General features: G+C 34.2%; 1 protein-coding gene across 1 annotated transcript; it reads left to right on the forward strand.

Moving 5' to 3' along the window:
• The first annotated feature begins 940 nt into the window (after window positions 1-940).
• Window positions 941-16473, forward strand: LOC147871175 (ankyrin repeat and LEM domain-containing protein 2 homolog). Its single transcript, XM_087340395.1, has 10 exons — window positions 941-1194; window positions 1941-2278; window positions 3347-3658; window positions 4557-4709; window positions 5631-5851; window positions 6698-7812; window positions 8718-8888; window positions 11869-12025; window positions 12469-12600; window positions 13516-16473. The coding sequence occupies exons 1-8, from the start codon at window positions 1146-1148 to the stop codon at window positions 11925-11927; spliced, it is 2418 nt and encodes an 805-aa protein (XP_087196521.1). The 5' UTR covers window positions 941-1145; the 3' UTR covers window positions 11928-12025; window positions 12469-12600; window positions 13516-16473.
• The last annotated feature ends 2357 nt before the right edge of the window (window positions 16474-18830 follow it).

An 18830-nucleotide genomic window follows, 5' to 3' on the forward strand; every position in this document is an offset into this window, starting at 1 on the left:
CCTAAGTGACTATAATTATGAAGACGTTTCAGTTAGGTTAAATTTTCTTTCACTGCACCTGCAGAGGAGCCATCTTGATGCTCTCTTTCTCATTAATATATTTAAAGGTAAAATTTGCTGCCCATCCGTTTTGGATTCAGTTTCTTTGCGCATATCCTCCAGATCCATTAGAGACTAATTTACGTTTTTTTTGTTTATCGTAGTCTTAAAGCTAGTTCCTTGTTTAGGTGTGCTTCTGCTGCCAATGCAGTCTGTCAGCTCATCAACATTTTTAACAAGGAGAGTATTTTTCTTAGGCATTTTATTTAGCCAATTTCCTTTCCCCCCCCCCTTTCTTTTCTTTTCTTTTTACTAAAGTTTCATTTTGTATGTATTATTTATATTTAACTGTTTTTAATTTAATTATTATATACTTAGGCATATTATTCAGCTCATTTGCTTGTTGATTATTTTGTAACAAATTAATGAATTGATATATTATCATTATTATATTGTACATCTATATATTTAGTTTATTGTTTCTTTGTTTTTGTATTGTTATGTTTATTGTTAGTGCTTGACTGTTATTGGCCTCTTTTGGCTGTTGCCAAGCACTCTAATAAATGAAATGAATTGAATTATTATTATTATTATCTACCAACAAACCCATACAGCATTAAAACCCAAGACCAACAATGCTGCTCACTGCTGTGAGAACCTCATATATGCAATTAATTCACTCCTTCAGACTTTTATAAGCTCCTGTACTTAATCTGCCATTAGCATATGAATGCCCAAGTACTGAACCAATTGCACTCAAACCGTGAGAACCTTAGATTTCATCAGGCATGATGTATATACTACCACGGATAGTACCAGCATTTTACAGTCCGTGAAATGGCGTCTATCATCCCGAGGTTGGTAGGTCTCTGTGGTTGGTATTAGTGATTGCGTCATAACTGAAAAACAGTTGAATTCGAGTTTTATTAAGCTTCTGCTTTGATTAAACGTCTTCCTACCTTGACTCCTTTGAAGTTTTTCTTTTAAGAAGGGTTTTATGAAAGTTATGTGTACAGTAGGTTTTTATATTTAAACGCAACGTTTTATATGTGAAGGACGCGGCAATTTCGAAACAAAAATTTTGTAATCCTGATAATTTTGAAAAAATGTATTACGGTGTAAATATACCTAGAGACGATGCCTTAGAATCTGATGGTAAGTAGTAAAATATGAACATAAATGAATATGCATTCGAAAGTTAGTTTTAAGATTTTGAATTGTAGACATAGTGTATTTACATTCCACGGATAATAATATAAGTACAGAACTTATATATGGACTTATGAATTTTAAATACAAGAACTAAACTACATATCACAACAACCCAGAAGACAGAAATCTTCATACTCACCGCTGTGAAACCTCAAATCTTGCAACAAAACCTTATTTACATATAGATATACCTAAAGCTTAAGAAGTGTCAACAGAGGTAAAATCATCTACAGAGTAGGAGTAGGTTAAGAGGTAATGCAGACTTGATTACTTTTATATCATGATTTAAACTCTTAATTGTATGTGGAAGATTATTGAATGACTTGATACCTGTATAATATACTCCTTTTTGGTATGTAGTGAGGTTAGGATTTGGCATTTGAAGGTCATATTTACATCTTATGTTTAGATTGTGTACATCTTTATTTATTTGAAATTTGTCCAAGTTTTTCACCATAAATGATAGTAAGGAGAGTATTTATTCACTTGCAAATGAAAGTGTAGAAAATTTTCAAACTAATTCTCTACAAGAGCCTCTGCTTTTAATACCTGTCATTATTTTAATTATCTTCTTTTGGATGTAAAATAGTTAATTACTGTCTGTTGAATTTCCATACAGTATCCACTCATTTCCATTGACAGATTTATGCAGCATTTGTATATATAAACATTTTTGCTTTATTTTTCAGACACTCTGCATGTCTATAATGACAAATCAGAAGCACTGAAAGTTATGAAGAAATACAAGGAAGCGAGGTTAAAATCGTTTAAGACAAGACAGGAGGCTGTGGATTTTGCAGTTCAAGCTCCTGAAATTGTAGTTCCCTTATCTGTGTTAACAGAAAATTTAGAAACCAGCAGTCCTGTAATAGGCGAAAAACCAAGTCCTTTCAGAGCACCAAAATCACAGGATTTGGTTTGGCTGAGGAAAGTGATAGAATGTGGTGACACTCATACATTCACAAATACCATCTGGTGTAATCCTCGTTACCTAGTGAGTAGTGGAGATACTCCAGCCATTCTTCAGGTATGCAGGTTGCTTTCTTGTAAATAGTTTTGAAATGTGTGTGTTAGTATTCTACATAGAATTCTTAACTCGGTCATCTCTGATTTTAATGCTCTTTTCATACACAAAAAATAAATCAGACTGCCCTACCAAAACATTCTGTGCAATAAAATGGTTTCACAACATTAAGAGTCAGCATCAGAAGCAGGGGATTTTGAAGTTAGGTGTTTCTTTTATTTTTATATGTGTAGTTGGGAGCCATCTATGAATGACTAAATGAAATCCAGGCTCTTGTATGGGTGATTATATACAGAAACCAAAGTTTGTTAAAAATTTTAAGTTCATGGGTTAAGAAAGGGTTATGAAAACTGGCATGAGTAATGTTTTTTCTTTTTCCTCTGTTATTTTGTATTTGGATAATTATGTAAAAAAACCAATTTAGCTTATGTATATATGACAGAACTTAAAACAAAAATTATCTGGTGTTGATATTTCTCCAAGGTTTCGTTAATACATTCAAAAGTATAGGTTAGAATTGCATAAGAAAATAAAGAGAAGAAAAACTTGATTATACTATTGCAAGATTAGAGCATTTGTCAAGAAATCACTGGTATATCTAGTCAAGCAATATGATGTTTCGGTCTTCTCAGCAAGAACTGCTATAAAATTAATGAAACTTCACCTATTTCTGTAACAACCACGATACCCAGCTATAATAATACATTTTTGCAACTGGTTTATCCAGACAATGAATGAAGATTCACTGACCCACAAGTATTGTTTTTTACTGACAAAGCCTGGTTTTACGTAATTGGACACATGAACACACAAAATAACTGATTCTGGTGCTCAAAATACCGTGGAGTCATTCATGATATTCTACTTCAACATCCAGAAGTTGGTGTTTGGTGTGGAATCAGTGTATGGTGAATAATTGTGTCTGTTTTTCTTTTATGGATAGTCTTCACTCAGGAAGCTATGTTAATTAGATTTTGAAAAGGATTTTCCTTAAGCTAACAGCACATTTACATGACAAATGATCAAATTTAAATAATTTATTTACTGTTTCTTTGTCTTTTCCGGGTTTAGGAAGGCTCACGGTATAACGCAATGCATGTAGCAGCCAAGGCTTGTGACGCACAAATATGTGATCTAATTCTACAGACAGTGAGCAATGTTGCATTTATTCAGTTGCTGTATGGAGATGATGATGCTGCCAACTGTCAGGACCGAGCTCGTATCTTGTTGGATCTTTACCTGAATACTCCTGATAAGGCCCTCAATGAGACTCCGATACATTTTGCAGTTAAATTGGGAGCTCTTTCAGTTGTAGATGTATTGGTGTCTTATCCACAATGTGATAGACATGCGAGGAATAAATATGGACAAACACCAAGAGATGCAAGTAACATGTCTTTCTATTAACATATATACATCACAGTATTCTTCAGGAGTGAGTACTTGGTATAAAATATTTATGTTATTCTTTGTGCTTCAACTAAGAAGAATGTGATTGGTTGGGAATGTAGTATGATGGGAGAATCAAGAAATATGTACAAAGTTTTGTTTGGGAAACCGTAAGACAAGAGGTCAAGGCATAGGTGGAAGTTGGTGAAAAGTATTATATGAAAAAGTGATGGCCCATCAAATTCCATGAAATGAGGGAATTTTTTGACTATTTGAATGACAGAAATTTTTAATGAAAAGTCCTCTACCTTGGAGTTAGTTGGTCCAAAATATTTTTCAGTTTGTTAAAAAAGTGATAGTATAACCCAGAAATTTAGTTCACACCCAGTGTTATTGATTTTCATAAAAAATTAAATTGTGTATATCATAAAGTATTTAGCACATTGACATTTTAAAATATTGTTTGTAAGAATTTGTGAAGGCCTTTCTTTTAGAGTTTTACCAAGGATAATGAAATTATAAATACTGTACAGTATATGATTCCATTTTGAAGTTTAGAAAGTTTATATAATTGAATGTGATGTGACGATAATTATGAATTGTGAATAGATAAGAATCTGGGAATATACAGTCATGGCTTATGTCAGTTCCATGAAATTGCCTGGAGAGACTCACAAACAGAAAAATGACAATCCGGATAGTGATTAGACTGGTCAAGATTAAAACTAGCTAACCTCCCTAATACAAATGTGGAGTGCTGCCAGAGGACCAGTCTGCTTGCTGAGATGTAGCATTTTACATAGCTGAAACAATTAAAATAGTGTGGTTATATGTACATAACGTTATTTCTATCTTACTTACCATACTCATGATTTCTCCTTTTTTTTTTCAGGTTATCTGCAGTCGTGTTTCCTCTCCAGATGAAAGTCTAAGGCAAAAACTGTCAAATTTACTGGATGACATGTTTTATGTTCCTGTACTTAGATCAGAGGATAATTCTGTACAGCCTACTGTTGGTGATCCATTCTCTCCTGCTTGCCCTCTGGTTGGTAATAAATTGTTTTTACACATGTATTCACTATGCAGGGTCCTGTCGAGAAATTTAAATTAGTCAGAGAATTCTCTCATATAAGAGCACGTAGTTGACAAGGTGTCAATTGCAAAGTGAAGCTGAGACAATTCAGGGTGTTCACAGGATGTCTGGAGATTCATTTCTAAGCGGAATGTTGACAGTTACTTCTGTTACCATGTTTAGACCCCACACACTGCTTATTTGATGGATGCTAGGAGGTTTATATGTTCTGTCTCATGTATTGTGTGTGTACTTCATATGTAACCAAAACTATCAAATATAACAGTTTGTAAAATGTTTTACTTAACGTGAAATGTTTTGTCACAATTTTTTTCCGTCATAATGGGTTATTCATCATATTGCCTAGCACCGAAGAGTACAGATTAAATGTGTTCCTCTCAAAACACCTTTATTAAACCTTTTTTGAATTTTTTTTGTAGATGTTCTGTTTTTATATGCTTAATAGCTGTTTTCCATTATTTAATTGTATCTTGACTTTATTATATTTTGAATGCCTTCTGAATTTATTTCTTGTTATTTTTATTTGTCTTTGTGTTTCAGTTTTCAGTTCTATAGGAAATAATATAGGGGCTGTGGTCTTTTAGGTAGGGTGATCACCGTACACCACCCACTGTTATCCCTGTGGTCCATTCTTGGTGAAGGAGACTGGGCTCCATGAGCTGACAGTGCATATATATCTATACTACACCCACCCAATCACACACACACAAATCACCAATCAAATCAACCTGTCAGTCTCTGGTGTTGGAGGCAGCCATGGTCTGTGAAATGCAGAAAATTAACTTCATACAAACATGGCTCATCATCAGAGGAGACATCATTCTATTAATTTACTGTTTGTTCTAAAATGTTTCTAAAATGTTTATTCATCAGGTATTAAAAGCTGATCCACTTAATCCAAGAATGGAAATCCGGGCTTATGCAGGACCAATGAATCATGAAAAAGCAATCGTGTTCCGGAAGAAGTGGAAGACTCCTCCTCGGATGCCTCGGACTCCAAACCAGAATGCCTGCAGACAGGCATATACAGGAAGTCTGAGTTGTCATGCATTTAGACTGCTGGATGTTGAGAAAGGATTAGAAAGAGTTGGCAGGTGGGAGATACGGACGACTTCAAGCTTATTCCAAGTCATTCCGTTTATGTTTCTTTTACTTTGCTTTAGTGAGACACTGTTTGCCCAAATCTAAGTGGTTGTTGAAGTCAGAGCTTAAAATATAGAAATTATTTTACCCAACAAACAGTTATATTGTTATGTATTATAAGATAACATGCACCATGACCTGAGAAAGGGCAAGAGTATTTGGTGCCCCATATGAACCTTTAGCCTTGCACGTCCCAGTTAACCTCTAAAACCGAATATTGTGCATTAGTATGAATAAAAATTGTGCATATGTAATTTCAAATGCAGTTTAGATTATGAAGCAAAATGATATGTTACTGTTACTGAATGTATACATTTTAAAATTTAGAACCTCACGAGGCAGTCTGTTTGACAGGAAATGCTGACTCCACTACTCACACATCAGCCAATCATAAGTAATATCAAGCATTGTTGATGGTAAATTAGAAAGCCATGAAATCAAACACACATTTATTCTTTCCTTCCATTTTATCTTTCTGTATTTAGATGCGTGTTTTATTCTACTTTATGCTGTTTCTCTGCCTCTTATTATTCATTCAGTTTTGTTGACAGTGTTCCTCAGTTTTTCCATATAAAAATAATGGGATGCAAGAAAATGTTTTTACTGTTTTCACATGAAATAATATTAGTATATTTGTTTTAGTAGTAGAATGGTGTCCTGCTGAAACAGTTTCAGTTAGTAGCTTGATGTTATTGGCCAAAGAAAATTTTGACCATGAAACATAATGCAAAGGAAGAAAATATCTGCTTTACTTTGCCCGCAAGTATAATATATTTGGTGCTTGTGATTTCTTACAGGGACCTGGCTCAGGAATTCAGGGTTGGTTGGAATGAATATTGGCCATTTCTTGATACATTTACAAATTTGGCCTCTGAGGATGGGCTTCAGAAACTTGAGGCTTATCTCAAGAACAGATTTCAGGAGGCTGCACAGAAACCATATTCAACCAAGGAGTGTTATGATAGTTCAGAATGTGTAGTGAATGGTTGTGTATCATCTTTAACAGAGTATAGTGAAAATCAGTCAGTTGATGATGAGATTAGTCCAGTGTCAAATCTGTGCCTTGCTTTTAAAGCGTGCAGTCTGTCTGACACCAGTCCAGTTAAACCACTAGTAGAGAATGCGTTTAAGACCAAATCAAATGCGTACAGTCGTCGAAAAGTGGATGCAAATGCTGGTATGGAAGATGAAACTCTGTTGAATCCAGGTCTTAGCCCATTCTTATGTGTAGAAAAATCTTGTCGTGTGTTCGCTAAACGAATGTTTGATGGACTCGCGGTTGTTGGTCGTAGTGTACTGGTTAGTGATTCAGTGCCTGACATGCTTCATCCAGAAATTAGGCATCTGCAAGATCTTGTCAGCAGTTTTAAAGACGACGCCAGATTCGTATCTGTCGATTTTAATCTCGTTCACTCTCGTATCGCCGTAATCGTAGCAGCAAAGCTTATTGAGCTTACAAGTGATGAACTGGAATTTGTCGTGTCTGGTCTTCAATCTACAGTTTCCCCATTGTCATGTTCTTATTCAGATGAAGAGGATGATGTGAGCATATGTTACCGTGATGCACATGCATATGCTGAACACCAAAGGAAAACCAATTGTGAACGTAATCAGGTAAAATGTATTGCCGAGTATATTCTTTGCGCCTTGGAAATAGAACAAAATGATAAAGACACAGACAAAACCAGTGGTGCTAAGAAAGATATCCATGTCCGAACAGAAGAAGAATGTATGAGGATTTGGTCTGATGCTTCACAGTGCTTATGCTTCAGACAAAATCAGAATTTTATGAGAAATGCTAGGAAAGGTTGGTCCTTCAAGAGAAACCATGTGCGGTATACATCTGACAAAGCTAACACACAATTTTCATCAGATGGAATTACAAGACGACTTACATTTGTAGAAGATAATGGTGAGTTTTTGACACATGCATATTTGTTACGTTGTTTGCATAAAATGTATGTCATGGTGTGTTGGTCTGTAGAATTTTATTTTATTTATTATTTGTAGAAATTATATTAGTTTATGTAACGTACCTTTATTCCACCTAAAAAATGTAGTGATACTCGGGGATTAACAAAGCAATGGAAATAAATATATATCCATCACCATTGCAGTTCCATCTAGCGATAATTCTTGATTATTTGAACCTCTGAACTAAAGTAAGTAAATGCTGAATGTCACTAAAAATTGTTTATGTATGTATTTATTTATTTATTTGTGGTTTATTTAATGATACTGTCAGTAGTTCAGATTACTTAGCATCAAATGATGGGAAGACCTGAGTAAAACCATGAAAAACCTTAGGATAACTAGTCTTCAGGCTAAGATTTAAATCATATGCCTCGAATATGAAGCAGGAGAATTACAGATTTTTTGTTGGAATCAGTTCGTGTGATGTAGGTTGAAGTCTTTGACACTCCCAAATGTAACTGAGCGACCTTTGTAACAAATCAAATTTTTATCCATTCACGCCTATACTCGTTGCATATACTGGTCTCTTTCTTGAAAACATAAGTCCTCCAAGTGTTGGGGTTTCCAGTGACTGGAGTTTGTAGAATCAATTTGTCCTTGAAAAGTTTAGAATGTCTAAAGAGAGATTTTTAGCAGTACCAATATTTTACTTCTGTAGATGGTGCTGTGAATGCTGTAAATACCATTGCATTCTATTCTTCTTCTGTGACACTCAGGGGATTTTAGACAATATAATTACTGTTACAATTGATCTCCTTCCTCATATTCATTATTGTTGATCCTATTAGCATATTGTACATTTTTATAAATAATGAAGCTAATTAATTATGTACTTTCCACTAGATTCTGACCAGCAGTGTGATAGTACAAGAATTAGTGAGATGGAAGGTCCCATTCATGAAACACACTGTAATCTAAAAGTGAGCAGCTTTAAAAAGAGACAGACATATAATTCAGAAACTAATAAGTTACATAAAATGACATACATATCATCAGGTGGTGAGTTTTCAGAAGGTAAGATTTCTGATCCGTGTTTTTATGTACATGTCATTTTAAAATGTAAATTTATGCTAATGTAAGTGCTGGAGACTGAATATTGTATAATGCAGCGTTTCTCAACCTGTGGTACACGTACCACTGGTGGTATGCGAACTAAGTAAGAAAAGCAGAAGATAATATTAACATAAATAATATTTCGCTGAACGAATTTGATTAGTGGTACATTTAGTGTGTTAAATTAGAATTAGTGGTATGCCAGCGAAAAAGGGTGAGAACCCCTGGTTTAGTGGAATACAGGGCTAGTCTAAATGATGTTCACGATATGAAAGAAATAATACGTTCAATGAAATTCAGATGCACAAAATTGGTACCAATGGAAAGAGAAACTCTCCAAGTTTTGTTTCAGTACATCACAGGTGTTCAATGCGAGCCCCCTTGGTAACTCGGCACGCAGCATATCATGATCGATTGCTGTAATGGCTGCTGGCAAGGTCTGTGGTGAGGGTGGCACGAAGACTATCTTTGATGAACTCCTACAGAAAAAAATCACAGGGCGTCAGGTCCGGTGAATGTGTAAATCCAGGACACAAAAGGTTCCTCTGCCTTCGATGGCAGTAATTTTCTGTCATATCGCCCCTGGCGGCGAACAGTGTTACTATGCGGCCGCGAAGTGTACCAACATAAACTTGGAGAGTTTCTCTTTCCATCGGTACCACTTTTGTGCATCTGAATTTCATTAAACGTGTGTAACATGTGTTTCAAATCGGGAACATCATTTAGACTAGCCCTGTATAAAGACCTGAAGGGACTAGTTGTAATGTACAGAAAGTAGGGGTTCTGACAAACACGTAAAATTGAGCCCCTAAATTTGGGAGGGAATTAATAATAGAAATCATGCACAGATCAGAAACATGTTCCATTAATTTTTGGTTTCCTCTAAAGCATGAGGCTTTAATTATAGAGAAGATTCATTTCTGTATTTAAATAATTGAAATGTAATAAATCCAGTGCTGTGTTCTATGTTTTAAATTTTATACATTGCAGCCATATTACAGATAAGGATTTGAACACATGGACAACCAGGAAAATTATCTCCATCTACAAAATTTGTGACCAGAAAATTCTGAAATTTATTTGGAATTATAGTAGTGCAGTATCCTGAAATTAAAGAATATTTTTCATTTGGCACTGTTGAGTGATAACAAGAAATATTGCAAATATTTAATATAATAATTTCATAAAATATGCCATGTTTGTTGATGTAATAAGAAACTCAGTTTACACCTATTACTGTCCATACAATTTCAGATATATGTTGTGTCAATATTCTCAGAAAGTATGTGGTGGTCATTTTATAATAGTACAGAGAAACTAAGTGTCATTATTTTTCTCCCTGCCTATGCCCATGTGATGTAAAGCATGGATTATCAACCTTTGAAGACCCTGGAACTACATTTATCCTTTCTTATTGACTTAGGGGCTACATATTGTAACTGACAACAATTTTAACTTTCATGTTAGTTTATTGAAAATTATACTAACACCAACAGTTCCACATATTAAATAATTGTATTTATAAATTTGTTGATGTTGGTTTTCTTAATCACTTAAAATTAGTGAGATTTTAGGTTCATATGGCAGTGAGTATGAAGATGCCTGTTTTCTGGGTTGTTGCACCGTGTATAGTCTGGTAGAAGTTTACAGGCGTTTCAGAAGTATTTGCTACCTCCATCATCGCTCCTCTGAAATGTTAGTAAACTTCTACCAGACTACATGGAGCAACAACCCAGAAAACAGGAATCTTCACACAGGAAAAATTAATTTATCATGATACATTATTAAAAAATGTGGGCAGGGCACAGATACCAGGTTGGGAAAACCTGTTGTAGATCATCCAGAGTTAAGAGAATAGATTAAGGGGTATGGTGCTGAAGCAAGAAAGGGCTTCTCCTCTGTGGATTTGGCAGAGGAGGAATAAGGAAGGCAGTGTGCCACATAATTAAATACTGTAACTGGATACAGTTTGAAGCGCAAAGGAACTTCCTTGAAGATGTTAAACTGATGTGTGTTATTCGACAGTTTTCTTCATCTGTAAATTTAAAACACCCATGTTTCAGAAGCTAGCTCTGCTTCCATCATTAGGTGAAACTGTTAGGTTGCATAGTTTTAGCATTTTTTTCTAATTTATAGATGAAAGATAATGTACACTGTTGTATCAGTTTAATGATGCATCTTCATCAAAAACCTTTAGACTTCTCTTGAATGTATTTCCATGTATTTATGATGATGATCATGATCTTGTGTATTTGGTAGTCTACATTTTTCATGATATATCATGCTCATAGTGCCTCATACTTCAGAGGCCTGTGTTCATTTCCACGGCATTGTCGCAAAGTAACAGTGAGACATGTTTTTCTCTGAGTTCTTTGGTTTACTCTGGCAATTACCTCTGACCCAGGACTTTACTGGACTCAGAAGTGAAGACATTACACTTTTAACTGGTCAGAATATTTATTTATTATGTAGCATTGGATGATGAATGTATTTCTATTACTAGTTTGCCAATTTGAAGTAACTTGTAAGATTTGAGGTTTTCACAGCTGTGAGTATGAAGCTTTCTGCCATCTGGGTTGTTCTGCTGTGTAGTCTGGTCTATGGATAGGAACATTTCAGAGGTCATACTGCCTCCATCATCAGGGGATGACGGAGGCAGTATGACGTCTGAAACGTTGGTTAACATCGACCAGACTACACAGCACAACAACCCAGAAGACAGAAATCTTGTTAAAATAACTTATTTGCACACCAACATATTCATTCAAGTGTAATTTCAAATGCTATATGTTGATAAATTTTGTTTTAATATTAGTTCTTTGTGTGAATTTGATTATAGACCATAGACCATATAATTTTTTGAAATGTATAGATGGTAGCCTCTAACAGATCATGTCTTATGCATGTGAGTTTTATGAAGTGAGTTTTATTTGTATTCCAGATGATGATGATGATGATGATGATGATGATGAATATTTCACACCACCATCAACACCTTGAAAACTCAGCAGAAATGAAGTACATTCATACTGCGATGATGATGATGACGACGCTGAAATGTTAACACCAGACGAATGGCCAGATGTTTTTATACAAGGGTAAATACTGAATGTCACATGAAGCAAAGAGTAGAATAATTTGTCTACCCACTACTACTGCTACATTTATTTAACCATAAAGTTGGGGAAAGATTTTTTGCCACCTGCATAGAATTCATATTTGCCTTGTTCAGCAGTTCGTCGTTCATGAAATCTATATCTGACAGTGAAGTACCCAAACACACTAATTGTTACCTAATTTTTGTAGGCAGTAAAATTTTAATCACTTAAAGTGGTAATGATTGCAAGAAGCTGTATTTTGTTGTTTCCTCATCTTGTAATTTTCAAACGCCTGTGCTGCGATGTAGTCTTATATGTGGTTAGCAACATTTAGATCTAATGATGAAAAATCTGTAACCACCTTAAAGAGTGCACAGAATCACAACCCAGAAGACTAAGTATATGAGCACAAAATAGTCTTATTTAAATATTTTTTTTTCTAGTGACTCACCTACCAAGTTGGATGCCACTGTAATGCAGGCATTGGATGGCTTAAATATAGACCCTATGGAATATCCTAACATTTATAGATGGCAACATTTGGTTTTGCTGTACTCTGAAAGTGTGAGAGCCATGTAAGTAATGTGTCTAATGTAAATAAAATTAGTCAGTAATAAATCAAAATTACATTTACGATAATTCCAACTTTTATTTTCTGACCATGGTTTGCAGAAAATTTAACATTCAGTTTTTGTATGTACTGCATTTTCCATGGACAATCCATAGTATTCTATGTTGTATGAAGTGTACAAGTTCAATTTGTTGTCCATTGTTTGTATTTGTATTATCTTTGTACACAATATTAATTAAATTAAAAAAGAATTATGAACACGTTCCTAGCCATTCACTTTCAAAGTAAATAGTAAATATCTCGTTTGGAATGTTGATGTGGAAATGGATTGTTAAATTGTGTAATTATGCTTACAAGATAATGGTTTTAGCTTTAATAATATTTCTGTTATGTTCCACTTTGAAGTTTCTGATTGTTAAATTGATTTAAGATTTTTCTTGTATTTCGATAAACACAGAAAGTTTTGTAAAACTCCTTTTTGTCAGAGTAGAGTTTCTCATATGTGCATATGGATAATAACAAGAAGACATGTATAAAGTGAAGCTTTCATGATAGACTCTCAGGTTACAAGCCATGTCAGGTGGCTGAATGGTGAATGAACCATATTTTCTGCCAACATTGTGAGAGAAATCTCTGTTCTCATCCTCAGGGCTCAGATTTGTTACGCAGCAGCCTTGAGGATGAGAGCAGGGGTTGTTTTCGAAACGTTGGCAGAAGATATGGTCCGTTCACCATTCAGCCACCTGACGCGGCTTGTAACCCGAGTCTTTCATCAACAAGAAGACATGTTTTTCAAATTTTAAACTAAATGTCTATGGAAAATAAAGTTGAATTACAAAGAAGTGGAAATGGTGGACAGAATTTGTCAATGGACATTAAGAAGGTAAAACATTTTAATTATATGTCTTGTAACTTTCAGATGGTCCAGTCCTCTTCCTTCGAGGCCTAAAGAAAGAACTAGAATGCTTCAGACACCTGTCGCAGATTCTTCACAATACCAAGAAGGTATGCAGTCTTCCACTCCTCCACAGGCATGGCACAAAATTACAGGATCATATTCACCATTAAGTCATCAGCGGTTGGAAAGAAAAATACTTATGAAATTATAATAGTCTATATTTTATAATTAGAAATATGTTTATCTATATCTAGATGTAGTAAATTCTGATGTTTGTACTTATAAAGAATGGGATTGTTAAATTTGTATTATCAGATATTAGAACATTTTAATGCAATGGATAGTTTATTATGTAGGAAGCACATATGGGATATTTTCACATGATGTTAAAATTTTATGCAGGTAAGGAATAAAAGACTTTTAAAAGAATAAGAAGAAGAATTGATCAGTAAAGGAAGTCAGCAATAAGAGTATTTCTTTAAAAAATTGCTCAAATAGAGATAATTCCAAACGTTCACAAATTAAACTTTAGGCTTCTTGGACGTAGGACCCAGTGATTCATTCACCTTTTTTGTCTCAGTTTACTGTATGATTTTTCTTGTAATTATATTATTATCAATAATGACCTGCAATTATAGAATATCGCTAGCAGAGAATTGTACATAATTGTCAGTTATTATTCATAAGTGATATTTAATCACTATTACTGCACATTTACATGACAAAAGATCAAATTTAAATAATTTATTTACTCACTTACGTGCATATAAACCTTTTTTTCTCTACACTTTGCATAAAGTGTTTAGAGATGTCAGTGATAATGAAATTATAAATACTGTACAGTATATGATTCCATTTTAAAGTTTAGAAATTTTATATAATTAGGCATAGGTGGAAGTTGGTCAAAAGTATTATATGAAAAAGTGATGGCCCATTAGATTTCATGAAATGAGGGAATTTTTTGACTATTTGAATGACTCCAGGGTATTTTGATCACCAGAATCAGTTATTTTGTGTGTTCATATGTCCAATTAAGTAAAACCAGGCTTTGTCAGTAAAAAACAATACTTGTGGGTCAGCGAATCTTCATTCACTGTCTGGATAAACCAGTTGCAAAAATGTATTATTATAGCTGGGTCTCGTGGTTGTTACAGAAAAAGGTGAAGTTTCATTAATTTTATAGCAGTTCTTGCCAAGAAGACTGAAACATCTTATTGCTAGACTAGATATACAAGTGATTTCTTGACAAATGCTCTAATCTTGCAATAGTATAATCAAGTTTTTCTTCTCTTTATTTTCTTATGCAATTCTAACCCATACTTTTGAATGTATTAACGAAACCTTGGAGAAATATCAACACCAGATAATATTTGTTTAAGTTCTCTGTGATATATACATAAGCTAAATTGGGTTTTTACATAATTATCCAAATACAAAATAACAACCCTGTATCTTGAACACACAAATAACAGAGGAAAAAGGAGAAACATTACTCATGCCAGTTTTCATAACCCTTTCTTAACCCATGAACTTAAAATTTTTAACAAACTTTGGTTTCTGTATATAATCACCCATACAAGAGCCTGGATTTTATTTAGTCATTCATAGATGGCTCCCAACTACACATATAAAAATAAAAGAAACACCTAACTTCAAAATCCCCTGCTTCTGATGCTGACTCTTAATGTTGTGAAACCATTTTATTGCACAGAATGTTTTGGTAGGGCAGTCTGATTTATTTTTTGTGTATGAAAAGAGCATTAAAATCAGAGATGACCGAGTTAAGAATTCTATGTAGAATACTAACACACACATTTCAAAACTACTTACAAGAAAGCAACCTGCATACCTGAAGAATGGCTGGAGTATCTCCACTACTCACTAGGTATCGAGGATTATCCCAGACGGTATTTCTGAATGTATGAGCGTCACCACATTCTATCACTTTCCTGTGATTTAGGTGCTCTGAAAGGACTTGACTTTTCTCCTATTACAGGATTGCTGGTTTCTAAATTTTCTGATAATACAGATATGGGAACTACAATTTCAGGTCCTTGAATTGCAAATTCCACAGCCTCTTGTCTTGTCTTAAACGATTTAAACCTCGCTTTCTTGTGTTTCTTCATAATTTTCAGTGCATCAGATTCTAAGACAGCGTCACTAGGTATATTTACACCATAATACATTTCTTCAGAATTACCAGGATCACAAAATTTTTGTTTCATAATTGCTTCGTCCTTCACATATAAAATGTTGCGTTTAAATATAAAAACCTACTGAACATATAACTTTCAGAAAACCCTTCTTAAAAGAAAAACTTCAAAGGCATCAAGGAAGGAAGATATTAAATCAAAGCAGAAGCTTAATAAAACTCGAATTCTACTGTTTTTCAGTTATGATGCAATCATTAATACCAACCACAGAAACATTTCAAAACATACACCATCACTCTTGAGGAGACAAAAGAGGCCCTGCAAATTGCTGGATCAGCTGTTTTTAATTTGAAAGACAAGTCAAATAAGAAACTAGCTACAGATAAGATCTCCAATATTGAAGACATATATACAGAGAACACAATTAGAAAGTAAATGGTATGCGAAATCAATGTCTCTGTTTCACCCTTACACATCAGTGTGATCCTGGAATCTCCAGGTCAGGCAATTAGCTCAGAACAAACTATACGTGATGATCAATGATCCACTAAACCTTCTCCAATTCAAAATTTAAAAGTGTAGATGTGGTTTCCACACTGAAATATAATTGTCTCAACTTAATAGTAGTGGTTGCAAAGCCATGTCCAGACTTCAAATAAAATCTACCGTCACCATCTTTAACTAATCTGTGAAAGTGATAAAAGCATGAACTGAATCATTAAATGTTAAGGTAAGAATGAAATATGTCTCCTTGTTATGCTGCTGAAGAACTAACAAATATCTTATACTGGCTGACAAGTATGGAAACCAGATGATGGAGGCAGTATGACCTCTGAAACGTTGGTAAACATTGACCAGACCACACGGTGCAACAACCCAGAAGACAGAAATCTTCATACTCGCTGCTGTGAAAACCTCAAATCATACAAATTAACAAACGATTTTGAAATATGAATAAAATTGTATGAAGTGGCATATGTCCCTGGAGAGACAGAAACAAGTGTGCTGGTCTTCTTCTGTGTTGCAACACAGTGTGGGTCTTTCTCAGAGGGCTGAAGATGGAGGCAGAAAGTGGGTGTACGGATGCATTATGCAGTAACATTTTAATAGATAATAAGTGTGGCAAGTGCAAAAAAGTAGTTAGAAATGGAATATTATGTGACAATTGCGATAAGTGGTATCATTTTAATAAATGTAGCAACGTATGTGAGGAGAAGATACCTAATAATGATTGGTTCTGTGTTTTATGCTCATCACACGATGACTTGGTAAATGAGAACTTAACCACACAACACTTTAATAGCGATGTTCTTCGTAAGTTGCTCGAGGAAATATTGTCTTTGCGTGAAATAATATCTGTTCTACAGAATGAAAGAATACAAGATACGCGTTTTAAAGTAAAGCAAGTAAACGAATTTGGCTGGCGTTATGCAGCTAAAGGAAACAAGAAAATAAGTAAACAGGTGACTCAACCATTTCTAGTTCCAACGAGAAACAAATTTAGTACACTAAATGAAGTTGTTGATGAGACTCAATCAAGGAAAGCTTCAAGTTGCTCAAAGGTAAATGCTGTGAAAAGAAAAATAAACTGATGTTTTACAGTGATAGCTACGGTCGTGATATACCTACGTCGCTCAGTAAAATCAGTGTTGATGTCTCAGTGTATGGTGAAGTGAGGCCTAGTGCTAAGATATAAGGTGTATTGAAGAACTGTTTAAGAGACTGTTCATCATTAGGCTCTCAGTACCATGTAGTAATTATGGGAGGTGCCAATGACATTGCTAGAAATGAGACAAAGAATTGTATAAATACTATAAAGAGAACACTTGCTGCACTAACCAGTACGAATGTTGTGGTTTTTAATATACCAATTAGGCATGATTTAATAAAAGAATCAATAGTCAATAAGGAAATTAGGAAAGCAAATATGGACATAAACAAGCTATGGAAAAGATATAGAAATGTAAAAGTGCTAGATTTAAGGAATATAAGTAGAGCTTATCATACAAGGCATAAATAGAGTAGGTAAAGAGTATGTCACTCAATAAATAAGTAAAATAATAGGTAATAATAGAGAAATGAACTCTGAAGTGATACCCTTAGGTTTTTTAAATCAGGGAAACTAATAAAAAAGACTGTACCACAATGGCTCCAGTTATTACAAAATAAAAGAACTCAATCCAGGCAACAATTTAAAATAATACATGAAAATGCACAGTATCTCAGATATAAAACTGAGCTATTTACAGCATTCCTCCAAACTACTACACCAGATATCTTGGCCATTTCTGAACATGGCCTTAAAGATGATGAAATAATTCAATGTACATTAGAAGGTTACACTGTAGCTTCATACTTCTGTAGAAAAGAACATAAAGGGGGTGGGATAGCTATTTATATCTCTAAGAATTGATTACATTATAAAACAGTGAAATGGATTAACAAAAAAAGTATGGAAAAACCTTTTGAGGTTGCTGCTAACTTCTTTCTTAGATAAACACAATATACTTAATAAATCTCAGTTTGGATTTAGGAAAAATAAATCTTCAAATGATGCAATTGCTGCAATCATTGAAAATATAATTGAAAATCTGAATAATAAAATAAAGTGCAATTGTATACTATTATATTTATCAAAAGCATTTGATTGTATTGAACATAACATCCTCATGAATAAATTATACCAATATGGAGTTTGTGGCATACCACATAAGCTAATTAAATCCTATCTCACAAACAGAACACAACAAGTAAAAGTCTCACATGTAGCAAACAATCAAATGAAAGAATACTTGTCAAGTAGCCTTCCAGTTAGATATAGAGTTCCTAAAGGTTCTGTCCTTGGTCCATTACTTTTTATTTTATATGTAAATGATATCCCACATCTAACACAAGGCAGAGCATTAATGTATGCTGATGACACATCAATATTGAATAGGGGTCGTGACATGAATGAACTCCAAAAGGTAACCTTATTCAGTACAGACTTGGTAGAGCAGTATTTTGAGATAAATAATTTATTTATAAACCCAAGTAAAACACATTACATTTTTTCCGGACAAAACAATGTAGGGAGGAAAGTAATCAAAAAAATTTAATAAGGAATAGGAAAATAGTTAAAGTAAAAAGTACCAACTTCCTGGGAGTTGTGATTGATTGCACCCTGAGTTGGGAAGTACATAT

The sequence above is a fragment of the Zootermopsis nevadensis genome, unplaced genomic scaffold (assembly GCF_977971745.1).
Source record: "Zootermopsis nevadensis isolate Lab colony 2312 unplaced genomic scaffold, Znev_1.0 Znev_ptg000061l, whole genome shotgun sequence".
Classification (NCBI taxonomy): Eukaryota; Metazoa; Arthropoda; class Insecta; order Blattodea; family Termopsidae; genus Zootermopsis; species Zootermopsis nevadensis.

Coding starts and splice junctions, on each gene's coding strand:
- LOC147871175 (XM_087340395.1), top strand. CDS start 1,146: ATGTATTACGGTGTAAATATACCTAGAGACGATGCCTTAGAATCTGAT. Junction 3,659..4,556: donor ATGGACAAACACCAAGAGAT/GCAAGTAACATG, acceptor TTTTTTTTTCAG/GTTATCTGCAGTCGTGTTTC. Junction 4,710..5,630: donor TCTCTCCTGCTTGCCCTCTG/GTTGGTAATAAA, acceptor TTTATTCATCAG/GTATTAAAAGCTGATCCACT.